At 40.6% G+C, this 24,448-nt stretch overlaps 6 protein-coding genes and 1 long non-coding RNA gene across 10 annotated transcripts; 5 read left to right on the top strand and 2 right to left on the bottom strand.

Annotated features, from left to right (window-relative positions):
• Positions 1-280: 280 nt before the first annotated feature.
• Positions 281-2,295, top strand: tmsb2 (thymosin beta 2). Of its 3 annotated transcripts, none has more exons than XM_013271774.2 (3): positions 281-435; positions 1,447-1,573; positions 1,844-2,295. In XM_013271774.2, exons 1-3 carry the CDS (start codon positions 304-306, stop codon positions 1,879-1,881), a joined length of 297 nt encoding a protein of 98 aa, XP_013127228.1. In that variant the 5' UTR covers positions 281-303; the 3' UTR covers positions 1,882-2,295. The 3 variants fall into 3 exon arrangements, with proteins under 3 accessions (XP_013127228.1, XP_003445879.1, XP_003445880.1); XM_003445831.5 differs by having other exon boundaries at positions 298-435; positions 1,469-1,573; XM_003445832.5 differs by having other exon boundaries at positions 319-456; positions 1,469-1,573.
• A 2,302-nt stretch (positions 2,296-4,597) lies between these two features.
• LOC100704879 (protein Wnt-8a) lies at positions 4,598-8,932 on the top strand. 2 transcript variants are annotated; one of them, XM_005468006.4, is made up of 6 exons: positions 4,598-6,936; positions 7,052-7,085; positions 7,203-7,341; positions 7,542-7,667; positions 7,771-7,913; positions 8,052-8,932. In XM_005468006.4, the coding sequence occupies exons 1-6, from the start codon at positions 6,557-6,559 to the stop codon at positions 8,607-8,609; spliced, it is 1,380 nt and encodes a 459-aa protein (XP_005468063.2). In that variant the 5' UTR covers positions 4,598-6,556; the 3' UTR covers positions 8,610-8,932. The 2 variants fall into 2 exon arrangements, with proteins under 2 accessions (XP_005468063.2, XP_025753605.1); XM_025897820.1 differs by having other exon boundaries at positions 4,598-7,085; positions 8,052-8,927.
• A 185-nt stretch (positions 8,933-9,117) lies between these two features.
• Positions 9,118-11,262, top strand: LOC100705148 (protein Wnt-8). The gene is made up of 6 exons (XM_005468007.3): positions 9,118-9,323; positions 9,428-9,461; positions 9,585-9,714; positions 10,195-10,320; positions 10,409-10,551; positions 10,648-11,262. The coding sequence occupies exons 1-6, from the start codon at positions 9,256-9,258 to the stop codon at positions 11,194-11,196; spliced, it is 1,050 nt and encodes a 349-aa protein (XP_005468064.3). The 5' UTR covers positions 9,118-9,255; the 3' UTR covers positions 11,197-11,262.
• Positions 11,263-12,816: 1,554 nt separating this feature from the next.
• LOC106098276 (uncharacterized) lies at positions 12,817-21,465 on the bottom strand. The gene is made up of 5 exons (XR_003213650.1): positions 21,370-21,465; positions 19,371-19,482; positions 17,982-18,100; positions 17,044-17,169; positions 12,817-13,056 (listed from the first exon to the last, which is right to left on the bottom strand). It is a non-coding gene; the product is annotated as an uncharacterized LOC106098276 (long non-coding RNA).
• lcp2b (lymphocyte cytosolic protein 2b) lies at positions 13,388-17,973 on the top strand. Its single transcript, XM_005468005.4, has 14 exons — positions 13,388-13,573; positions 13,867-13,929; positions 14,023-14,069; positions 14,256-14,318; positions 14,420-14,454; positions 14,539-14,579; positions 15,404-15,593; positions 16,168-16,269; positions 16,369-16,437; positions 16,550-16,625; positions 16,723-16,801; positions 17,072-17,146; positions 17,270-17,419; positions 17,597-17,973. The coding sequence occupies exons 1-14, from the start codon at positions 13,496-13,498 to the stop codon at positions 17,720-17,722; spliced, it is 1,194 nt and encodes a 397-aa protein (XP_005468062.1). The 5' UTR covers positions 13,388-13,495; the 3' UTR covers positions 17,723-17,973.
• On the bottom strand, positions 19,934-20,914 carry syce3 (synaptonemal complex central element protein 3). The gene is made up of 3 exons (XM_003445834.5): positions 20,668-20,914; positions 20,304-20,413; positions 19,934-20,164 (listed from the first exon to the last, which is right to left on the bottom strand). The coding sequence occupies exons 2-3, from the start codon at positions 20,410-20,412 to the stop codon at positions 19,980-19,982; spliced, it is 294 nt and encodes a 97-aa protein (XP_003445882.1). The 5' UTR covers position 20,413; positions 20,668-20,914; the 3' UTR covers positions 19,934-19,979.
• Positions 21,437-23,495, top strand: foxi3b (forkhead box I3b). Its single transcript, XM_003445833.5, has 2 exons — positions 21,437-22,182; positions 22,295-23,495. Exons 1-2 carry the CDS (start codon positions 21,582-21,584, stop codon positions 22,870-22,872), a joined length of 1,179 nt encoding a protein of 392 aa, XP_003445881.1. The 5' UTR covers positions 21,437-21,581; the 3' UTR covers positions 22,873-23,495.
• The last annotated feature ends 953 nt before the right edge of the window (positions 23,496-24,448 follow it).

Below are 24,448 nucleotides of genomic sequence, written 5' to 3'. Positions count from 1 at the left end.
AAGCAGCTCGACTCCCCTTTTTAGCATCTCGTGCACTGTGTCTCCGGCTTACTCAGCAAAACAGGGTTTAAGGCAATCTATAACACACACATTGTATTAGATGAATAATTAATCATTTTAATTTTAGATGATCTACACAAAACAGCTGTTTCATGTTAGTGTTTGCTTTCCTTTTACTCTTTTCCCCTTGAGAACATTAATATTGATGACATGAAGGGAGGCTGACCAAGCTCTCAGTCATTCTCTCACCACCACCACCACCTCTCTCTCTTCCCCTCCCTCTCTCTTATACCCACACCCTGGATGCAGGCAGGCGTGCACACACCGGCAGATTCACTCAGCTTCCTTGCCGCTCTCCTCTCTCCATCTCTCTATCGCTGTCCCTCCCTACTCTCTCCGCCGGTGGATTTTAGCCCACTGCTTCGTGGAACGTCGGTAAGAAAGATTCATCTCTTGGTATGCTCTTCATTTCTGTGTTTCTCTTTGGTTCTCATTTTTTACCAGGACTCAGACAAAGGATTGGGGTGTGGCTGGATGGGCAATGGCAGCAGAGAAAATGATGTAGAAAAAGGGATGTTGAGGACACTGATGGTCATAGTGATAAAGATACAATATTGCAAATTATTTGGGTTATTTGATTTAACAATGAATCGGAAATGGTGAGAATATCACTGCTGCAATTAATATTAATGCTAAGCTTAGTGTATATACATGTCGCGATAAAGAAATGACTCAGTGCGCCTTAAAAATTCTGGATGTGTGCCAAGCATATCTATTCCTTTGTCAAAGTGATTTTCCTAGGCCCCATTCAAATTCACACTAGTGAGGAGAATTTTGCTGTTGCTTGGTTTGCAAATGACTTGCTGCAGGCTTGTGGGCTTGTCATATCTCCACAGAAGACTCTGACAGAGCAGCAGTTCAGACAGGCATGACTGGGCTAGACTGTGAAAGGCAGATTAGTCAGACCTGAGGCTAGCATAGGAATAAGACTGCAGTGGAGCCTGTGGAGCATTGCCTATATCCACAAGGCTGCAGGGGTGGATGCAGTAGGGTGAGAGAGAGAGAAAGAGAGAGAGATGATGCAGAGGGAGAGAACAAAGACTTTAGCCTTAGAGAGGTAAAATCAGGGACAAAGGAAAGAAAATACAGCTGGGTGAAAGCAAGCACATGCTGACTACATCTACATTTTTGAGAAGCCAATGTGAAGCTGTGTGGGAGGCAGCCACCACCCATGTTCATCCATGTGGATGTAGTCTGAGCAGCACATGTAGTAGCCACTCCCTTTATGTACAGTCGATTGCAAAGCTTATGCTAAAGGCTAGACAAAGCTTTTACAGATTTAATGGCTCCTATGATGAACTTTCAGATTGCTACAATGATTTTGATCACATTATGCTGCATTATCAATTTAAGGCTTGACAGGAAAGGTCAAATGTGTGTGCTCAGGTATCTTTCTCACCTTTGCCAGCCAAAATGTCTGACAAGCCTGACATGACCGAGATCGCTCGTTTCGACAAGACGAAGCTGAAGAAGACGGAGACAAAAGAGAAAAACCCTCTGCCCACCAAAGAGAGTGAGTGCTCGTTGTGAACCGTGTGTTTCTGATCACTGTTGAAGCCGCAAAGGCTTCGTCGTCTGCAATCATTTGTTACTGTCAGTAGCTCCTCATCATCACTTCCTGTGCTATCGAGAGACCGCATTGTCAGCCAGCGGGAGCACTGAAGCAAACAGCTGCAATGTCATCACACAGTTTATACACAGCAAAATCAAAAAGCAGCATCCTCTCACACGTTTACTGAACAAGAGCCTACCAACGGTTGTGTTTCTCTCTCTTCTTTTCTAGCCATTGAGCAAGAGAGGAAAGGCGATGCCACACCTTGATTCAAGCACACGAAGAAAAGAAGCTGAGATGCGGCAACAAAAAGCACTTTCTTTTGATTATCACAGTATTTGAATCTCTTTCATTGTCTTCAGAAATGGGTGCTCTTAAGCTCCCTAGGGTGCTGTAAGGGTATATGGCATCCTCACAAGGGGGCCTCTGTAACCAATATGAAAACTCCAGCCTGGGTGCCTGTCTTGTGCTGTTGGCGTATAGCTAACATGTCTCCAATGTTGCCAAACTGGGAAGTGGTGTAGTGATGTAGCACAGAGAGACAGGCAGGCATCCAGGCTATAGGGCTGGTGGGGAGTTGGTTATGGACATGGGAGTAATTGAAGTTAAATCATGTGGGATGTTTTCTTAATCAACTTTTTACTTTTATTTATGAAATAAAAATGAAGACATGGAACCAGTCAGTCCTGTGCATCTTGATGTCTCGTTTTTACATTTGTGCAAATGAAGACAATCACAAACACGGACACACACTGTATTTATGAGGCAAAGAAATAAAACAAATGACTCACACATTAAAATATACAAAAAAAAATTGTAATATAGTACTGGTGTACATTTTACCTACTAATGAATATTAGAGTGCTAATGTTAATGTGATTACAATAAACCAGCATAAGGTTTGGGATCACAAGACATAGCTCTAGTGGCTAATCAGGGCTATTCAGCCCAAGCTTTCATGGGGCCTTAAGCACAATTTGATTTCGAAGCCATCCCCCACAGAAGCGCCAGCGTTAACAATATATGGTCCATGCTTGATTTTTGGTGCTTTGAACGTCTAACAAAACCATTATCGTGGCTTATAGTGCGCTGGAAAGCACCATAGGCAGATGTTATTTTTTATGTTCCGAAATATTTCAGCAGAGCTTCTGAGGAAATATCTTAATCAAGCAGTAAAAGCAGGTTTAAAAAATTAAAACGTCAAGCTAACTGAGGTGTAACAATGCTGGAATGTAACAGCAAATACTCCAAAATAAGGCTGGTCTATAGAACAAAAGGCCTCTTTCATAATGGGACAATGGTAGTCAAATATTAAGGACATACTTTTTAAAATGATCATCGTTATTTAGGAACATAATCCAAACACAAAGACCACACATGTTCTCTGGGCTGTTATAACTGACTAGTAAGCTAAAGGTAGGCTGCTAACCATAATGCCTTTGGTTTACATACAATATAAACCAAGCTCAACTTACTTAAAGGCTCATTTTTGTTTTTGTTTTATATGATCAAAATTGATATTCCACGGATGAAATGTTTTGTGTGACATTTAATGAGCGTGAGACTCCCCTGGTGGTGTGGAGGCCTCAAGCCTGTTTATGCCCTTATGCTGACTCTTGAAATGTTAAACATGAACTAATAAATTAAATAATAAATTAATCACACACACAAAACAATATTGAAAATAGAAATATAGTAATTGAGAAACTATTCAGAATAATTCTGAATTAGAAATTATTCCTATTTGTTTATCACAATGGCTAACATTTCAGGCTACCCTGTCTTATTTGCTATTACGTGACTGATACACAAAATAATTTGTCTTCAATAACAAACAATTATAATAATCATAACAATAATCCATTTAGCCTTTTTTAAAGAAAACGGGTGCTAACTATTCAGGGGTTCAGCCTCATGTATTAAATAGAACAGCTTTAGGTTTTATGGTGTTAGTCGGACTAAACCAATACAAATCTGTCAATCTTGGCTCTAGAATAGAATATAATTAATTGTTACTTTAAAAGATAAGCGCCAGATTTAAGTGAATGTTAGTACCAGTGGCTAAAAGAAACTAGTTTTCCTGAAAGCGCTTACTGACTCCATTTGAAGGATTTGGGAAATTAAGTGAGAAGTAACAAAAATATAAAATAAAAAAAATACAAACTGTAGACTACATTTGAAGAAATAGTCACTAATAAATTAAAAAATATTTTTTTGACCATGTGGAGATAAAAATGTGTCTCCACATGGTCAAAAAATATCAGAAAGCTGATGTTCACTCTCAGCTTCCACTTGTAACAGTGTACAGAGGGATGATCTAATCAAGCACTGCGGTTTCAGTGTGAAAACGACCACAAACTAAATAACTTCAAAATGAAGTGAATTACGAGTGTAAGATTTTTACAGGAGACAGAAGACAACCCCTACAAACATTTCTTAGCAATGTTAAACACAGGTCTGATCATCAACGTCAGAATTCCCTGCAATAATGAGATCTGCAGCTTCATTTCAACTTTATTGAATTGCAGTTATGCTCTGGGACTGCTGTTTGGGACATGCCTCAGTTAGAAAACCCTGCTATGAAGGTTTGTTGCCACTTGATGATGCACACAGGAGTGTGACGCATTGATACAGCGAAACAGCCATACTCCTGTATGCAAAGATCATCCCTATTCTGACCATCACCCACAAGTTAGGACTTCCAAACCATGATTCTATAAAAGACATCAGCATTTTCACATATTTATAGACTCTTAAACGCCTGACGTCTGCTGCTGAGCTCGGTGAATCAACTAAAATTGCAGAAAAAGTCAGTCAACAAAGCTGACAGTTTTGTCAATGCATCCACAGTCGTAGTATATGTATGTATTGTTTTAACTGACAGCTTTTTGTCCTGTTGCAATGATTGTTTCATTTTAAATATTAAAGTTAAATGGAGCAGCTCACAGAAATAGCGCTAAATGGAAATGGGGGGGGGGGGGGGGGGGGGGGATGTTGACCTTTACAATAGCACGTAATGATTTGTATTGTTAGATTTCTCCAAAAGTTGAATCTGTTCATCTGGACGTAGCGTTTTGTGGGAGAAACGTTTCGTCACTTATCCAAGTGACTTCTTCAGTCTCAGCTGACTGCAGGTTTCCCCAAACCTTATAAACAGTACATTTGCATAATGACTGAAACCAGCCCACTGAAGGAACAATGGGCTGTGAGGTCAGTTCCTTAATCATAATTATGCAAATTGTTAGATTTGATTGCATCACCTGCATCGGACGAAAAAAAACCATAAAACTGAGTATGCTGTGAAAAATAATTTCATTCCAAATATTCCCAATATTCTTGTAAAGGCACTGGTTACAGCTATGTTTTGACTTCTAGATTGATGTTCAGAATTATTTAGTAAACATTACGGTGACAGCAAGAATGACCACTCTAAACTCACCCTAAACTCAATATCAGTGATTTATAACCCCAAATCTCCGCCTGCGGGTGTTGCTCCTGCCACCCTGCCTCCGCCTGTCAAACCTGTCACCTCCCGAGCTTTGATAGACCCATTTCTCGTACTTCACACTGCAAACCATTCACCAACGCTCACTGGTCTCGTGTGTCCGAAATTTATGTTAGCTCAGTTTTACTAATGCATATTCACTTCACTATTCACTTCACCACAGCCAATTATTTAAAAAGGTACGTGTGTGTGTGTGTGTGTGTGTGTGTGTGTGTGCGTGTGTGTGCGTGTGTGTGCGTGTGTGTGTGTGTGTGTGTGTGGAAGGTGGGGGGTAAAAAACTATCTCCTATGTGCCCTCTGCAATATTCCTTTAAAATGTCACCCGGTAAGCCAGGTGTTTTGTCCTGATCTGTAGTCCTGACAGTTTCGATACTTAAGTCGTCATGTAGACACGCCCAGATTGATTGTTTCTATCAGTAAACCCATTAATACGTTAAAGGGTCCCTATTGCCTTTAATTGTTCTCTACTATTCTCAACTTTTTGAGAGTAAGTCAGACCGGGGGTGGGGAGGGGAGCTGTAGGTTTCAGTCACGACCTTAGCTGATATCTAATTAGTGGGGATTATCGACACCTACACCTCTCCGCTTTTTGTGCAGGCTGAGTGAATTGTTGTTTTAAGGGATTTTGAGTGGCTTAAAGGGGATCTGACAAGTCCGCTGACCAAGTCGCAAGTAAAAGTATGAAAAGACAGAAACTGGTGGTGATGATCCCTTGATGAGGGACATGATTATGTGGGCTAAAGCGAGAAAGCGAATCAACGGGATTAAACGTGATCAGCCTGAAAGGATCATCCAATACTTAAGCCTACATACAACTTACAGTTTTTTAAAAAAATATTTGGTCAAAAGTCAAACTAAACATATTATGTAATAAAATGACCTTGCAATGCTACATTTTAATTGTCACAGCCCTTACGTGTCTTATGTGTCTTTACTCGTGTAAATTCCAGACTGTTTTCGCACCAAGTTGTTTCCCAGGGAAACATCTATTATCCTATTATCACAACGGTGCCAATTTCGCCGATGTGTGAGGCGGTATTTACATGACTATATACTGTCACTCCTGAAAAGCTGTAAGGCTTTGTAGTACTCTGAGTCCCCGTGGGATACTGGTGCCATCTCCCAAATGTTTCAGCTACACAACAAGCCTCGCGATTCAGCATTCAGAACAGAGTTCCAGTGATTTTATTTATATTATCTTTTAGCTAAGCTATCTTCTATTTGTGTGCACATTTGTGGACATCAACAATAATCATCACAATGAACCCATACAGAGATTACTTTTGTGTGAATTATGATCTTCTATTAGTCTAAAATAATACTTTTATTCTCAAATATCTCCAAGTCCGGGGAATTATTAGAAGACGGTTTTAATTACTCTATACGTAGTGCTCATATGGACTAACATATACTGACACATATACATATACTTTAAATCCATGCATATACTTTGTATTAATAATTACCATCAGAGCCTGGGAACAACAGGTGAATTCGTCTGCGTTGCTTCTTTGAAGTGCACTTATGCACCGACAGTTCCTATTTGTCCATGGGAAGCCCCAGCCAATGTCGTTGACGCATTTCACAGTAAAATGTTACTTGCTGGACAAATCTGTCTGTCAAAGGGGGCACGACCATATAAATATCATGAGCGCCGAGTAGGGCAACAAACTTCAGTCGCCTCCTTCTTTTCTTGGCGCTCACATCTGGAATACGTCACACTGGCCTCTGCTTGGAATACACACGCTATGCAACCAATGAATTTCTCTACAGTCTTGGTTCTGTTCCTGTGCTGTGTTTTTCAGCTGTCGTCTGCTTGGTATGCTTTTTTTTCTCTCGGGAAGAAAGTTTTAAATGTTATAGTTTCTATGGGTTTGCAATTGGCACAATAACTTACAGGTTTAACATGACTATCTTTTTTTTCCCCTCTACAGGACCATGAATAATTTCTTGATGACTGGACCTAAGGTAAATGATTTTAAGATTTTAAGAATGAGTGCTGCGTAAAAGCTGTTCCTTCCAGCCAAATTCTATGTATTTAGCACTGACATTAATATTCATAACTTCCTTTCCTTCTCATTCAAGGCCTATCTGACCTATGCCAGCAGTGTGCAAGTGGGCGCACAGAGTGGGATACGAGAGTGTAAACGCCAATTCGCTTTGGAGAAGTGGAACTGTCCAGAGAACACGCGTTCCTTGTCCCCACATAACGGCCTGCGGAGTGGTAAGAACTCTTTTTGGATCATATCTATGGCAACCAAAATTAGTGTGGCCGTGTGGTCGTTCTTGACAGCAATCTTGATGCGCCTGTGCGTAAAGTGCCTTTCACGCACAGCACTAGAACTCATCAGTTACGCATTAATCGTGCCAAACTGGATATCCAAGTAAAACAACCCGGATTTCTTTCTTTGTTATTTATTTTAGCCACAAGGGAAACTTCTTTCGTCCATGCCATCAGCGCTGCCGGAGTGATGTACACGCTCACTAAGAACTGTACAGCTGGGGACTTTGACAACTGCGGCTGCGATGACTCCAAAATTGGACAGCCAGGTAAACATGTATTCCATAGCATTCTATCCACGGTTACAGGAAGCGATCTGAAATTGGCTTGTATTCCTGCAGCGAAATAACGTCATGTGCTATTTTGTCTCAGGCGGTGCAGGGTGGATTTGGGGAGGATGCAGTGACAATGTGGCTTTTGGGGAGAAGATCTCAAAACAGTTTGTGGATGCGCTGGAAGATGGGCATGACTCGCGCGCAGCGGTCAACTTGCATAACAACGAGGCAGGCAGACTGGTAAGATTTGATCTTACTATTATTGACGTTTGTTTTATGTCACTAGTGTTCTGACACAGCTTAGTAAATGAAAAACGAGATCGTTGTTTTTGTTTGGCTTTGTGTTTATTTTTTGGTAAAACTTTTCTTCTCTCGCAGGCAATCAAAGCAACCATGAGGAAAGCCTGCAAATGTCACGGAGTATCTGGAAGCTGCACCATCCAAACCTGTTGGATGCAGATGGCCGATTTCAGAGAAGTGGGTAACTACTTGAAGATGAAGTACAAACATGCAAAGGAACTGGAAATGGACAAGAAAGCGGCGAGAGCAGGGAACAGCGCTGACAACCGAGACGCAGTCACGCACACTTTTTTGAGCGTCGCTACAACGGAACTCATTTACCTGGAGAGTTCTCCAAATTACTGCGTCAAGAACCAGACCCTCGGACTCCACGGTACAGAGGGACGGGAGTGCTTTAAGGAGGACAAGAACATGTCCCAGTGGGAGAAAAATAGCTGCCGCAGATTGTGCAATGAATGCGGCCTGAAAGTGGTGAAGAAGCGCACAGAGGTTTTCACCAGCTGCAACTGCAAATTTCACTGGTGTTGCACAGTCAAGTGTGAAAAATGCAAGCGAGTTGTAGCAAAATATTTTTGTGCGCACAAAAGTGGGAAGAAAAAGAACAAAAAAGGCAGGAACAGTGCGCATCAACAGTGACGGGGATCTCTTGCAAAAATTGAGCTCTTCACATTATTCGATAAATATGATTTTCATCATATTAATCAGTTTTATATTTACGAGCTACATCAGAATTTATTCTGCATCATGAGAATGTTATTTAAAATTTTAGCTGAAGTCATTTAAAGCACCTTTCCCCCCTTTAGTCTTGAATGGATTGTGTATAGGTCAAATGTCGTCTTGTGGACCAAAATCTCCAAGCATTGGAGCAACAGTCCCAGTGTTGGGAGTTCCGAGGATGTTTGTTCGCTGTTTATAAAGTGTGACTACTGAAATTGGTTTAATATTTAAAAGTCTACCTAATAATTATTTAAAATAATAAATATTTTTATACAATACACGTCACTGCCTCCTAGTTTGTCGGTGGTAAAATTCTGAGTCTTTCACTCTTATATGCGGATGCCTTGGTGTCATACAGTCTTTGGGAAGTAAATAAATTACTTCCTAATGCCAACCTTTGAAGTGCGAATAGGCGTCTCCTGAACCAGTCACCCAATCAGCTTTCTCGGGTCTCCAAGACAAAGAACAAGACTTATTTGGTCCTCAATCAAGTAAAGGACAAAGCTGCAGCACACGGGGTCAAAATACTTACATCTCTATAAGCGGGATAACGATAACGGGACAGATGAAGATGGCGCAATCAATTTTTTGGCTGCTGTTTGTTTCGTGTAGAATCAATCCTGGATACGCTTGGTAAGACATGTATACACTAGTTGCATGCATACTTTAAAATAAGTGAACTCAAGACAGAATTATATGACTTTTATTATTATCATTATTATTATTGTTGTTCTCAGGGTCGCAAGCAATTTTCTGATGACGGGGTCAAAGGTATATATATCTACCTCTATTTGATTGCTTTTATTGTGGCAACATTTTTCAAATGTTTCATATTTCAAATGTAATAAAAACAAAATAAAGGAGAGACTGTCACTGCCACTGCCTCTTCTGCAGGACTATCTCACCTACGCAAAGAGCGTGCAGGTGGGCACACAGATTGGAGTCGAGGAGTGCAAACGCCAGTTTGCCTGGGATCGATGGAACTGCCCCGACAGCGCAACCCAGCTTAAAGGACTGAAACGAGGTAGTTATTGTTTTTCTGGCCTCAAGTTTTATTCGGCATTTCCAAACAAATGATTGGTTTTTGCCAGATTTTTCTGGCAAAAAGTAATTTCCAGTATTTCTATATGTTTTTTTATGTTTTAATTAAATCAATTAAAATATCTTTATAGAACTATTGTTACACTTGTTGCAATCTCTGCTACCCCCCTGGCCAGATCTGTCTTTAAAATACTCTTTTACCCGTGCTTGAATATGCACATGCACACCCCTGGATGTGGATCTGTATCTATTTTTCATGTTTTTGATGCTGATTTAGTTGATGACCTTTGGACATGTTGACCTTTATACCACTTTATTTTTCTTTGTACCTTTGCAGTATGGCCCTAAATATCACGGAATTATAATAAAAACAATCCAACACGTACGTTATTAATGAATGCTGGTTATGTATTTTCCTATAAGAGGCTGTGGCAGTAGACCTTGTATGTTTCCTCTCATTCAGCCACCAGAGAAACGGCTTTCGTTCATGCTATCAGTTCAGCAGGGGTCATGTACACTCTGACCAGGAACTGCAGTCTTGGTGAACTCGAAAACTGTGGCTGCGATGGTCCAAAGAACGGAAAGCTTGGTGAGTAATCGTACGAGTTACCGCGCCATTTGTCAAAATCCCAGTTCTTAATTAATAATCTTTAAATATTCAAATCTGTGTCGTGCAGGCGGTCGCGGATGGTTGTGGGGCGGCTGCAGTGCTAACGTGGAGTTTGGAGAGAGGATTTCCAAAGAGTACGTGGATGCGGAAGAGACGGGTCAGGACTCTAGGGCTGCTGTCAACCTCCACAACAACGCGGCTGGCCGACTGGTGAGTTCTTCTCAAACGACACGCAGCTCTATACTAATCCTTCATCACTCAGCTCTAAGGCATCAGCAGCCGTTAACAGAACCTTGTTTCCAACAGGCCGTAAAAGACACAATGACGCGTATCTGCAGATGCCACGGAATGTCTGAGAGCTGCAGTGTCAAAACCTGCTGGACACAGCTGTCCGATTTCAGAGCCGTGGGCAATTACTTGAGGATCAAGTACAGTCACGCTGAAAAACTGGACATCGACCAAAAGCGCATGAATACCGGTAACAGCGCGGACATCCAAGGTGCCATCACGGACGCGCTCGGCAGCATCGCTCAGTCAGAGCTCATCTACCTACAAGACTCTCCAGACTACTGCAGAAAGAACGCCAGCTTGGGGGCGCACGGCACGGAGGGCAGGGAGTGTCTGCTGCACGGACAGGGCTTGACGCAAGGGGAAAGAAGGAGCTGCCGCAGGCTGTGTCACGAATGCGGCCTGAGAGTGGAAGAAAAGCGCACGGAGGTGATGAGTAGCTGTAACTGCAAATTCCACTGGTGCTGTAAGGTGCACTGCGAGGACTGCGCCCACGTTACAGTCAAACACGTGTGCGCCAGGAAGGACGGTGGGGATGGAAGACGAAGAGATCGTGGACCCAAATGAAAACGACTGGATTTGTTTATGGATTTGTCTGTTTGCACTTTCCCCATTTTCGTGTATAATATCCCACTGTCTATTTATTAAGAATTCTGTAATTAAAATAAAAATTTAAAAAAAGAACTTCTAAACATTTTTATCTACAATTTCAGTTTTGCTCTAGAAGAGGGCCACCAGAGTTTCTGACACCGCGCACGCGCATAATAAGAATCAACTGCATACATTTTAAAAGGGGGATTCCAGGGATAACATCGTGCAGCTTACACCACACCGAGGTGTCGATCCAGCGTTTATCCACCACCACTTTGATGTCAATGTGGATTGATTTTTATTCAGAGAGCAAAGAGCCTTTGAAAGACAAATTAGGGAAGCGCTTCCACCATTCAAGTTACAGGGTGTTTGGTTTGGTAATCGGCGACATCAATGCCCACGCTAGTCTTTGTCACATTCCAAATGGAATGCAAATGTATCTCAACACATTAAAGCTAAAGCCTGGTGTTTATTCGCTGTTACATGGATCTTGTATATGCAATCAGACACTTATATAAAAGCATGACTCACTTTTTTCCTGAAAAGCAAGATGATTTCTAATCTTATCATTTTCAAGTAATTAGGTATTAGTATTAGATCTATCTCTCCACACTGGCTTGTCAGTGTTTAAAGGAGCCATTCATTTACTTCCTTCTCTCCTGTACCCCCTATATCTCCAAAACCTTGCCTCTCAGCTGGATGTGTCATAAATCTGCCACTGATTCCACTAAATGAGTGATGGCATGGATATTACCTTCTTCAGGGGGTCCATGGCTGGAGGGGAAGGCAGAGGGGGAGGGAATGTTAACAGTTATGGGTCTGGTGACAGGTCTGTTTCACTATCTTTACAGACCAGTTACTGTTGCACCAATAAAAACACAGAGATAAGTGAGAAATTCTGGCATGAATTATCAGACTATCTGGTGTCTCTACATCGTAAAGCCCCCGAGACCTGGGGCAAAATAGCAAATGCATTCCACTTACCGTATTCAGTTTTAACCCATGTTTGCAATGTGAAATTAGGCATGTCATATTAAATCTAAACACGAACACTGTGGCAAACAGTTACACAACTCTACAAATAAACAGACTACTGTTAGCTGATGTACTGTTTTGGGACAACATTGGGTTCTAACACAACCAAGGGTCAGAGAAGCATAACATCAAGTTAAATCCCTGGCTGCAGAAGCAAACAAGTAACACTCTCACCGACCCGAAACGCTCCCTCCCACACTTCCCATTTGTCTGTTTCCCCTCTAGGGATGTCCCGTATTTCCCATGCTGTCCTGCTGTGCATTAATGAAGGTTTTGCCCCACTGGAGGCCCTCATGCTTTATCTCTGCTCTCTAGTGAATACATTACTGGTGCCATATTGTTCCCATATGATGCTCAGCTGTGCTTGGATCCACTCTACAAGTGAGATGCCCCTGAGCAGACGCTGCATTTGACTTTTTTTTTTTTTTTACCCACTCAGTTGCATTTATTTATCTTGCAGCAGTTTTTTGATTTTAGCATTTCAAACATTTTAGACTCAGTAAAGGAATCTTTTTTTAAGGAAGAACTTACATTGATCTATCACTTAGACAAAAGTGGTTCATCACTTTCTTTTTATTATTTATACCACATTTGGTGGCAGTTACATGTCACAAGGGTATGTTTCCAATTCAGGACAAAAGAAGAAAACACAGGTAGGGGGTTCTGCCACAAGGACCCCCCAGGGGAACTCGTGTATTGTCCCAGAGTGGCTCAGGGGGGTCTGAGCGTGATTGATCACCCCTTCTCACTGCTGCCCTCCTCTATCACCAGGGTGTGAGATACCAAGAGGTCTCACACAAACTGCAGGTGGGAAAAAAAGACCGAACACAAATGGTAATAAAAGCTTACAAATACATATATATATATACATACATACATATACATATATATATATACACATACATACATATACATATATATATGTGTATGTACATATACATATATATAGTTTGAGTTTGAGCAGACTTAACCATGTGTTAGACATGAAATCAACAGCCTCTGTGTTTAGAGATCGACCATTTGCAGTGCATGCATGCTCTATTCATAGCTTTCTGACCACAGAAGCCTTTTATTCTCTTACACAATAGGTGAGAGGGTAAAAAAAAACACATGCATGCTTAAAGTGTGCTTAAGCAGGGGTAATTTTAGACTGATCATTTCACAGTGACGAGTAAGATGATGGCTGGCAAGTAAAGTCATTGTGTTTTCAAGTGCAAGTTATCATTCACGACAGACAAGAATGAATTTTTCTAACATCCCCTCTAAAGCAGAGGTGATGGGATGGAATCCCCAAACTCTAGCGGACTACATGCGGAAGGTGAGTATTAAAACTGTGGTTTGAAGGTGAAAGTAGAGATGTTTATACCTTCCAGTTACTGTAGTCTCTTGATTAACATTATTTAAGAACATCTGATGAGCAGGACTGCATAATTAGCAAAAACAAAAGCTCAGATTTTATCCAAGAAAAATATATATTTCCTGCTTTTTCATTCACGCCTTGTTTTAGTTAGTAACACCTTATCTAAAAAGTAGTGCTTCACGCTAATTTAAGGAAAACACCAAACATACAAGAAAACTTGCATGGTTTAAAAGTGCTCACTCTCTTCTCAGCTTAAACTGTCAGGCTGTGACAGAGTAGTGACAAAGAGCAGCATAGATGGAGCACAGTTTATGGTAAGTATGTGTGTGTGTGTGTGTAACTCCTTTCATTTTTTATTATTCTGAAATCACAATAAATCTGGCTTTCTAACTTTCCATGTCATGTAGAATATGACAGAGTGTGACCTGCAAATGTTCCCCTGCCTCTTTGTCCCGTAAGTCTGACTGAAAGTGTATTTCTTATACTGACAAATTACCCATCAGTTAATATCTCTGAAGACATTAAAAGGTTCATCATATTGTTTGGTTGTATGTTTTTTTTTTTTTTGTATTGAGTATTTTGGACCCTAAATCAATAAATAATATAGTGATACTGATGTCTCTATGCTGCACCTTTATAGAATAATTACTAAGATAAAAACTGAAATCAACAAAGAAGAGCACAAGAAGGCTTCTAGTCACAAGTAAGAGTGTAAACTACATACACTATTTATATCTTCAGCTGACTCTAAAACAGTTGCTCACCGAACATCAAAGCTAAACCTGTCTGTTTTTTTTGGTCCAGATCAAAACCACTGAAGTATCCGAAACAAGATAAAGGTCAGTTCAACTGTGTCTGTAACATTGTGCTACCATCTTTTGTAAGGCTTGACAGTCCTCTTTTTACAATTTATTTCACTACAGTATTTGTACAAGAAGAAGACGTTTGGGAATCTGATGAGTTTGTAAGTAAATATACTAGCCACTTCATTAGGCACACCTTGCTTGCTCGTTGGACCCCCTTTTGCTTTCAGAATCACTTTAATATTTGTGGCATAGATTTATCAAAGTGCTGGAAAAATTCCTCAGATTTTAGTCCATGATGGCATTTTGCAGTTGTTGGTTCTGATTCTAACGGTTGAGTTTGAGAGGATCTGAGCGTTGTGACGTGGTGCAGCAGCCAAACTCGACGAGATGTTTTTCCAATCTTCTACTGCCCGACTTTGATGACCCTGTCTGAACTGTTGCCTCAGTTTCCTGTTCTTAGTTGACAGGAGTCGTCTTCTTCTCCTGCAGCCCACCGCTTCAATGTGCTGTGTGTTCAGGGATGCTCTTCTGCATAACTTGGTTGTATCGAATTACTGCTGAGTTACAGTTACCATTCTATCAGCTCTAAACAGAAAAGGCACCCTCCTCTGAACTCTGACATTCCACTTACTGCATATTTTCTCTTTTCCTGACCATTTTCTGTAAATCCTTTACACGGTTGTGAGGGAAAATCCCAAAGGTTCATCAGTTTCTGAACTACTCAGACAAGTCGCGAACAATCATGCCACATTCAGCAGGTGGCCTTCAAAATGTCTGCATGCCTAAATGCATTGCTGTAACGTGATTACCTGAGTTTTAACAAGCAGTTGTACATATGTACCTAACAAAGTGGCTATTGAGTGTTGATTGTATCAGCTTAATTACCCACCTAATACGTCATGTGAAAACTTTTAAAAAGTTGCTTTTGTCATGAGTTGCACTCATGCGCTCTGCTTGCATCACATGTCCGGGCTGCGGTAAGGACAATGAGAGCGATGATCCAATCTATGAGGGTCCAGAACATGAAGCAGAGAATTACAACTGCAGTGTAGTTGAGCAACAACCAGGACAGGACAAGACAAGTGAAGCAAAGTACAAGCAGCCTGCCGCTGGAGACCCAGCGAAGCCTCCAAGACCCCCCCGAGGGCCAAAACCTCCAGACTGTCAAAGAGGTAAAGGACAGCAATTCAGAATAATACTGTATAAAGAAATGCAGTTATATATGAAAGCATCTCAGTGCCTATATGAATTGGGGACACTTTCACAGAGATACTAGACTATATTAGACTTGTCTGTATGGGTAGAGCAGCCTTATTTTTGCTCAGAGATTAATCTGAGACAAGACTGACAAAAACAAAGACTAATTTCAAGCCAAACAAAATAGACACTTTACCCCCAGGCTGACTCAAGACTGTGGCGCCAATCAGTGACATTTGCTTTGACTAGTGTGACTCACCGGTAAGAAGAGGAATGGCTTCAAATTTGTGGTTTGCTAACATTATTATGCAGCTTTTTTTTGAGGCTGTAGCACTGAAAATGTAGCTCTGCGACAGGTTTCTGTGATGAGAATTTTATGCAGCATTTTATGCCTACCTACACTTTTCAATTTCTTCTGAGGTCTGACTATTTGATTTATTTATTATATTTTTTGGAAGTAGCTAATTCTCCTGCTCCTCCTTTACCTAGTATGCTTTGAAACCAGAACTGGCATTAATGTGTCCTGCATGTATGATAACATGTGCACAGAGCCTCTTCCTGATCCAGCACTCTCTCAAAGAACCTCCAAACCTCCACTGCCATCAACCCCAAGGGGGGATCACATCCTCCAAAGACCGTTAAAACCAGCAGGTAACAAAAATGTGTTGAATCAACAAGCTGAATTTACCAGTTATGAGTGTTGTACGCCAACTTCATTGAAAGATTTCCTTTTTTTTTTTAATTTACAAGTGCCTGCCAGTGTGCACATAGACCGGAGCAAGAAGCCTGGATCATCCCAGAAAGACATTCCAAAAATAAGTATGCAGCCTACAACATGCTGGAATAGTTATAGCAGGTGTCCTGCAAAAGTGTTACGCTGTTGTCTCAATGTTTACCCTTTCTATTTCACACCATCAACAATGTCCACAAGAGGGCAGTGCTGTAAAGGATACTATCAGCAAATTTCATCATCCAAAGGTGCCTGTGCCTACTGATGTGTCCAATAGGTAGAACAGCCTGAACAATTTATGAGCATAAAAGCCCTTCACTTTAATTCAGTGTAACTATTTAATAATTGTGTTTGTTGAATCTCTCCTCTTTCAGGCCAAGTAAATTAATTCCAGAACCTTCAATAGTGACACAATCTACTGAAGAATACAATTCGACACCAAGACTAAAAAAGGTTAAAAAATAAATAAATTTTAAAGTGTGTAAAGTTATGTATATAAATGTGAGAAAACCCAATGGTCCAATTAAGGTTTTATTATAGATCATGAGCACTTTCTGAAAGGAAACAGCAGATCACAATGCTGTACAAAGAGAAAGAACAACAGAGATCCTTATATCTGCTATGAGAGCTCAAGAAACTGCCTTTTATTAACTAGCCTGACTAACTGAAACTGTCTTTGATAGCGCCACACTTACACTGACTGTTCTATCATGGTGCGCTCAGGGCTTGGATTCCAGCTGGTATGGAGGAAAGTTGACAAGACACCAAGCTGAAGCTGCTCTTCGGGAGGTCAACAAGGTTAGATGTTGCACCTTCTTGTTCTAAAGCAGACAGATAAACACACACACACACATCTGAAATGTTACTGGATGCATAATGTGAATGTATGGGTTTGTGTATTTACATATATGTATCTTTAAGGATGGTGCCTTTGTGGTGAGGGACAGCTCTAAAGCCTCAGTCGAGCACCCCTTCACCCTGATGCTGCTGTATCAAGACAAGGTTTACAACATTAAGATCCGTCACCAAGGCAACGGCTACACTCTCGGCAGTGGCCTCAAAAACACCAAGGTAAACTGGAAGCAATGACAGCGTAATGTTACAAAAAAAAAAAATCAACATGCTCGCTTAAAGTAAACTGATAAGTTCACATCTTGCGGCACGCCTCGGGGAATGTGTGATGCTAAGTTGTGCTGCACTGCGTCATTAGGTCCCTGTCATTTTTTGTGTGTGCTGTTTGTGCTTCAGAGTTTCCCTGGGGTGAAGGAGCTGATTACCCATCACACACACACCCCACTGCAGCTCATTGATGCCACAGACCAGAGTCATGAAGAGCATCCCCAGAGTTGTCTGCTGCACCCTACGGGACATTGACCAGCACTGACGACAAGCTTAATGTGCGTGTTCGCACCTTTCTCTGTGCTCATATATGCTAATCTGTGTGCATGCATGCATGCGTGGCCTATTCAAAATCTTTTTAAGAACATGTAAAGCAAATGTCACAATTTTCACTCTCAAAGGTCATTGTTATGTAATTCATCTTTGTGCTGCTCTCACTTGTATTTTTAGTAAACACAGAGGTTTTTTTTTTTAACATGGGTCACAGTTTGTACACAAATGAGCACAGCATTACCTCCTTTATTCACACCTCTGAGGACTGCTGCTTCACTGCCTCTTGGATTTTTAGAGACGCCAACTTGTCAGGGTGGCCAACACAAACAATCAGATCACATTGTCTCTGATGGGTTCGCACTGCCAGCAGAAAGCAAATATCTTGTTTCACAGCTGTGTCAGTTCTCTCAAATATTATTACACTTTAAAAACACACAGTCTGAATTTAAAAACAAAATACAAAAGATGCACTGACATATTAGCTTGCTTTCTCGTTTGTCTTGCTATTTCAAACAGCACTACTCTTTCAGTGTGACTGACAGCAACATACGTTTATGTGTCCCACATTTACAAAGCAATGTAATGCAAGCCAAATTAGTTGAATTTGAGAGGTGTGCTGATGGAAACATTTTTCCTTTATTTAGTACATCAGGACTTAGCAAGGTAGCTCAAGTAAGTCAAAAGATTTAGACCAAAAACTGAGTGAGATATGTATATGTAAAATTACCCCTGCATACAATCCAGCCAGAACTCAGGTTGTCCCCATGTGACACTTAATCAGTCAAACAATTATAGATACTCCTGATCTCAACTCATTATGTATATGAAGCACACCTGTCTACAGAATTAATTTCTTCCACCAAAATGGGCGAGGCCAAAGAACTATCAGAGGACATCAGGGACAATACTGGAGATTTGCACAAGGCTGGAATGGGCTACAAGACCATCAGCAATAAGCTTGGTGAAAAGATAACAACTATTGGTGTGACTATTTTACAATTAAAGAAATACATAATGAACATTAATCGAGGCTTTGCATTTATTTAGAAGTGAAACAATATTTTCCACTTAAGCGTCCAAAAATATTATACCTAAAACACTTTTACATTAAGTTGAGTACACCTTGTATGATTTGTTGTTGGGGATAACTTAATTCATTGCAAAAATGTACTATATCAAGACATAATTTTAGATCATAGATATATATATATATATATACATATTCGGGTCCAGGCTTTTAGATATTTAAGTGAGCAGATAAGAAAGTCACACTGATCTGACAGTTGCACAAAGCTGTCCCCCATGGCAAAAAAAAAAGGTAGCTACATGCCTCACATCAAAGACCCTGATGGACAACCATGTGTAAAACCCTTCAGTTACTCCTATCTACCAATCAGCAGATCACAGTTTGACAGACATCATGTAGTATCACGCAGATCTGCACCACTGACACCGGCAAGCAAGGCTGGGCCAGCCCATAATGCCCTTGTAGTTATCACATTTCACATCTGGGAGAGGAGTTTCATCATCTGCTTTGCATATTTGCAAATTGATCAGCAACTCCACGTCAGTGGCAAAAATGGATGCTTTCTGACATTTTTGAAGTACTAAGTAAGGGAGTCAAACATACGTGCCAGACGATCCAAGGCCCTTGAAAGGGAATCTAGCTCTCTCATTATGTTTACCAGGTCAATGCAGGTGTTAGAGGTAGCTTCTTCTCCAACCTTCTTTGTGTTCTCCATCTGAAAATGAGGTTCATACACACAAAAAACAATTAGTCACCTATCAGCATAAACAAGGTAAATTAAATGTGACAGACAATCATGAATGGCAATCTTGTATTTCAGCTAAAAGTCATCCATAACAGTACAATTAAAACACATATTTTACTGTTTACATTTAGGATAGGGCTCCAAAAAACAAAGAAAAAAATGACAGAACACATTCTTATTTCAATTTTCATTAAATTTTTTTAATTAATTTAAAATCTTTGTAAAAAAAATTACACAGACCAGGACAGTTTAATCGTCAAAAAACAAATATTACAGTCCATTCAAATGAATAATTAACCATCAAAATACAGTTTTAGTGCAAGTAGTCAGGACTAAACAAGGCATGAATGCCCACCTCCAGCTACTAAAAACAAACAGATCTGCTGGAATTTCAATGTTAACATTTAAAAGTTAAAACAGGTTAATTCTAGTGGGTACTTGTGAACTCAAAACTCTTATAAGAAGCATCACATCTGAGAAAGTGTTGTGACAGCAGTCTCAGCATATTTGTCAATCTGTGACTCCTGGTCAGGGTCTCCGCAGACAGCAGCTCTACATTTGAGATAAGCTTCCTTCAGCTTTTGCATAGAGGCTCCCAGCTCCGGACTAGTCCGCAGTGCCACCATATCATAGGCCATCCAGGTCAGGTGCGCTGCGGGCAGACAGATAAGAAGAGAGTGACATTGCATGTTTCAGACATTTAATTTAGTTACGTCAGCTTCACGCCCAAGCTATCTGAGCTCTCTGTGACAGAGAGGTAAATATGCCACAATACAGTTAACGTCTCATACCTGACATACTCTCAACGTCTTCAATCATCCTCTCCAATTCCTTGTTCATCTCCAACTTGTCGTCGTCGCTGATGCGTGGAAGCTCGGAGCGAGCGGACGAATCGGCCATCCTGATTGCACACGTATTTTTTTTTATTTTATTTTTTAATCACATGCCCCTTTTCAAACTCCTCATGAAAATAGCTAACGTTAGCTAACGCTAGGAACGAGCCTGTTACTGTTAGCAAGGTGATGTTAGGGTAGAAAAAAAGTTAGCAAAGTAGACTTATAAAACTAAGATGTTGTAACGTTTGTCGAGGCAGGCTAGTAAACTTGAGTTTACTCGCCGGAGTCTGAAGGTAATGTTCAAAACTTATAAACTTACCTTTAGAAAGTTTGTCGGCTGCTTTGGAAAATAAGGGTCTCGCGCTAATGTAAGAAAGCAAAAATAAACATGCGCATTGTCACGTCACAAACGCTCACTTTGAACCGTGATGAGGTTTTAATATCCTACACAGTAATGCACTATTTTAACACATGAATTGAATAAACCTATTGTAACAAAACCTGCTATCATGCGAATAGAGTGTAGGTGACTGTATTAGCCTTAAGGAAACAGTAATACAGGCTTCCATTGCTGAATCCAATAATATTTCAAGGAGGTAATATAGTCCCCTTAGAGTTATATAAACTGAATCTGCTTACAGCCCATTTTCCTCATTACTGCTGAAGGGAAGTATTAAGTGAGTACTTTTCCTGTTTGTTATCTAACAGTATGTATTGATGTAATATATTGTTTTGTTCATGAACAATATACTGTTTCCTTAAGGCTACTTCTTAAGGATTTTTGAATGAGATCGGTTAATCAAGTAGTCTACTTTTATGTGTTTAACATGAATTGTTTGTAAAGATTATAAAGAAATCATAAACCAGGGTGTTAACAAAATTGTCTGTCATAGGTTAAACTTAATAGTATCCTTGTAATATCCAAAAAACATGACAAATGGTGGACAAACACCCTGAGTGGAAAATTATTTTTCCACTCAAGTAGTTAACTAGCTGACAACAGGAAAAAAAATGAGCTCACCTGAAGAAACAGCCAATCAAAATAGAGGGGGCGTTTCCAGAGGAAAAGATAAAGGTGTGCCAGGTGACATCTTGACATACAAGCAAGGACAAAGACAAGAGTGCAGAGCAGGACTTTTGGAGTGGAGAGAAAGAGTCTGAGAAGTCTTGAGAAGAAAACACATCAAAGGCAAAGAATTAAGAAGAGACAGAGAAGTGAGAAGAAACTTGACGATGTCTTCATTTGAGGCCCAGAGTCAGTCTCCTCCTCGATGTGGCCCACAGTTTCCGAGCCTCGGCCAGGAGCCCCCTGAACTCAGCATGTACGGCGACTGTTACTATCCTCCTCCTTCACTGCCAAGTCCTCAGCGCACTACTCCTACCACCTATGAGATAAGTGACTACACCAGCTCCTCTTCAAACCCTTACCTATGGTTTAACAGCTCTGGGATCAACACATCGCCGTACCTGGCTACCACCGGCCCGCCAGGTAATCCCGGCCCTCCGTTTGTTCCTCAGCACTATGGCATGCAGAGGCCTTACCTGGGTCCACCTGGTGCTGGCGGTCCAGGAGGGGAACTGAGCTGGTTCTCCCTCCCTTCACAAGAAGACTTGATGAAGCTGGTTCGCCCCCCTTACTCCTACTCTGCTCTCATCGCCATGGCTATCCATGGAGCACCAGACAAGAGACTGACGCTGAGTCAAATTTATCAGTACGTCGCTGATAATTTCCCTTTCTACAACAAGAGCAAAGCGGGCTGGCAGAACTCTATCAGACACAACCTGTCCCTTAATGACTGCTTCAAAAAAGTGCCAAGAGATGAGGATGACCCAGGTATGTAATTTTTGCATTTTGCATGGTTATGGTTGTGTTTTGAATTACTTTAATGGAATCTATTTACGTCTCTTCCATTCTAAAAGTCTTATTTTCCTCCCTGATAATTTAGGTAAGGGCAACTACTGGACACTTGACCCAAACTGTGAAAAGATGTTCGACAATGGAAACTTCCGTCGCAAAAGAAAGAGAAAGTCTGATTCTCTGTCCAGTGGAGATGGCAGTTCAGGGCCTCCAGAATCAGGTGACAGCGAGAGGGCCAGCCCTAAACACTCCAGCAACCCCGGCCTAAACATGTCGCCCGCAGCGGACAGGATTCCCTCACCTTCACTGTCAGGTCCCGGGCCGTGCCTGAGCAGCTTCTTATCTGAAATGTCTGGAGTCTCCACTGGGGGAACAAATGAGGTGGGAGGTAGTGGGTTGAGCAGGCCGCTGCAGATGAACGTTCCTATAGATGGGCCACATAGACCCACGCAGCCAGGAAGCTTTAGTACCTACTCGGCCAACTCCAGTGGTTCAGAGTGGGTACCACAAGTTCCAGCTCCACCTGCACTCTCCTCTTCACCCAGCCACTCCTCGCTAGGTTACACTAGCCCCATTCTCAATCAGTACAATGGCTCCAACAGTCATTTTTATCCTACACTGAGTTCTACAGGTGTCATCTATCATCGTGAGGGCACAGAGGTTTAGTAAGACATTGATGGGGGAGAAGGTGTTTGAAGAGACTCTTGATGGGAAATCCGTCTGGTTATTTTTTTCTAAGAGAGGGTCCGTTGTAGAAAATACACAAACACAAAGTGTGTTTGCGCTGACTGAGACAGTTGAGATCACCAAAGCGTGCGAAAGCTTCGTAAAAAGTCTTTAATTCCCACAGGAACAGCTTAGTCAGCTGCAGCGGACTACAGTTGTCACTCCCTGAAACCGCTCCTAGATCTGACGTGCTGACATCAGGCTATTCCACTGCTATCTATGATTCTCCGATGGTATCACCATTACAATGCTCAGCATATTTAGAGTAGGTAAATTATTCTGTTGTCTACAAAGCATGTGTAGTTATTGCTGTAAAGTAAAAAACAAGTAAAAATGAGAATGTATGCCATGTTTTTTTTTTTATAGTGCTAAAACAAAAGCATCTCATTGACCTACAGTCTTAACAGTAATTGCAGTTTGTAAATATGTTTATGTGTTGTGTAATTTTATACATGTGAGCTGTTGGTTTGTCAGTACAACTTTTATTGTGTAAAATGGATTTGCAATGTATGGTGTGTACTATATTTGTTGCATTTTGATATGAATAAAAGGTTTGAGTTACAGCTGCATTTTCCTTATTATTCATTTATTTATTTATTTATTTATTTTGAGATAAATAAATTACACTTTCCCAGTCACTAAACTACCCATAGGCAATCACAAACACTGACCAAAAAAAAGACAGAAAAATAAAATGATAAGCACTTCGTGACAAAAAAAAAAATAGTCCTGTCTGAAAAGCGATGACCAGTACTGTGGAACCTGCATGTCGGTGTAACCTGATCTTTGTGTGATGGATAGTTAACTGATTCTCCTAAACGGTGAAAATCCACATTCCCATGCTGTCCCTCTTCCCTACTCTAAACACTAAAATCATTCTCTATCACACCATCTGTGCACACATACTGCTGACTGGATGCAAGCAGCTTCATTAGGGGAAAGGGGATCAACTGTAAAACAGCAGTAAAGATGCTGATGCATGAATTACCAACTAAATGAAACACAGCGGCTCAATCCAGTTTACATCATGTTCATTTGTTATTACCCGATGAATTTTAATACTGTCAAAACTGTATACCAAATGAGAACAGTCCTAACAATAAACGAGAACTAATTAAATCAAAGTGCCAAGAATAAGCTTTTTATTTGTACATCAATAAATAAAACAAAAACATGTAAATATTTAAGTGTTGTATACATTTTGGAGAAAAAATATAACATCTAATAAAGAAATAATACTTATTACAAAACTTTTGTAAACTGAATGTGCAACTTTAATGTAACTTTGTAAAGTCAGATCTATCCAAGAAATTGGATTTATATATCTTGACAAAGTAGTTCTTACCAGCACAGCCATATAACAAGATAACTTACATTTTGTATTTAAGCACTTGGAATTTATTAAAGTATACATGTATAATAGATTCGTGAAAATTTTAAAAATCCATCTACCAATGATAATTAAAAAAACATTAAAAGCGATGCCTATTGTCTTGGTTGTTTTCATTTGTTCTTT

Source organism: Oreochromis niloticus, linkage group LG2 (assembly GCF_001858045.2).
Source record: "Oreochromis niloticus isolate F11D_XX linkage group LG2, O_niloticus_UMD_NMBU, whole genome shotgun sequence".
Taxonomy (NCBI): domain Eukaryota; kingdom Metazoa; phylum Chordata; class Actinopteri; order Cichliformes; family Cichlidae; genus Oreochromis; species Oreochromis niloticus.
This window is presented reverse-complemented; position numbering and strand designations above follow the sequence as displayed.

Excerpts from the sequence above, each read along its gene's own strand:
- LOC100704879 (XM_005468006.4), top strand. The coding sequence starts at position 6,557 with ATGCATATACTTTGTATTAATAATTACCATCAGAGCCTGGGAACAACA. Across the intron at positions 6,937-7,051 it reads TTTCAGCTGTCGTCTGCTTG|GACCATGAATAATTTCTTGA; the intron begins GTATGCTTTTTT and ends TCCCCTCTACAG. Across the intron at positions 7,668-7,770 it reads CTCCAAAATTGGACAGCCAG|GCGGTGCAGGGTGGATTTGG; the intron begins GTAAACATGTAT and ends ATTTTGTCTCAG.
- foxi3b (XM_003445833.5), top strand. The coding sequence starts at position 21,582 with ATGTCTTCATTTGAGGCCCAGAGTCAGTCTCCTCCTCGATGTGGCCCA. Across the intron at positions 22,183-22,294 it reads AAGAGATGAGGATGACCCAG|GTAAGGGCAACTACTGGACA; the intron begins GTATGTAATTTT and ends CTGATAATTTAG.
- lcp2b (XM_005468005.4), top strand. The coding sequence starts at position 13,496 with ATGAATTTTTCTAACATCCCCTCTAAAGCAGAGGTGATGGGATGGAAT. Across the intron at positions 16,270-16,368 it reads AAGACCGTTAAAACCAGCAG|TGCCTGCCAGTGTGCACATA; the intron begins GTAACAAAAATG and ends TTAATTTACAAG. Across the intron at positions 16,438-16,549 it reads GAAAGACATTCCAAAAATAA|AGGGCAGTGCTGTAAAGGAT; the intron begins GTATGCAGCCTA and ends AATGTCCACAAG.
- tmsb2 (XM_013271774.2), top strand. The coding sequence starts at position 304 with ATGCAGGCAGGCGTGCACACACCGGCAGATTCACTCAGCTTCCTTGCC. Across the intron at positions 436-1,446 it reads CACTGCTTCGTGGAACGTCG|GTATCTTTCTCACCTTTGCC; the intron begins GTAAGAAAGATT and ends GTGTGTGCTCAG. Across the intron at positions 1,574-1,843 it reads CCCTCTGCCCACCAAAGAGA|CCATTGAGCAAGAGAGGAAA; the intron begins GTGAGTGCTCGT and ends CTTCTTTTCTAG.
- LOC100705148 (XM_005468007.3), top strand. The coding sequence starts at position 9,256 with ATGAAGATGGCGCAATCAATTTTTTGGCTGCTGTTTGTTTCGTGTAGA. Across the intron at positions 9,324-9,427 it reads ATCAATCCTGGATACGCTTG|GGTCGCAAGCAATTTTCTGA; the intron begins GTAAGACATGTA and ends TGTTGTTCTCAG. Across the intron at positions 10,321-10,408 it reads TCCAAAGAACGGAAAGCTTG|GCGGTCGCGGATGGTTGTGG; the intron begins GTGAGTAATCGT and ends TGTGTCGTGCAG.
- syce3 (XM_003445834.5), bottom strand. The coding sequence starts at position 20,412 with ATGGCCGATTCGTCCGCTCGCTCCGAGCTTCCACGCATCAGCGACGAC. Across the intron at positions 20,165-20,303 it reads AGACGTTGAGAGTATGTCAG|CGCACCTGACCTGGATGGCC; the intron begins GTATGAGACGTT and ends GTCTGCCCGCAG.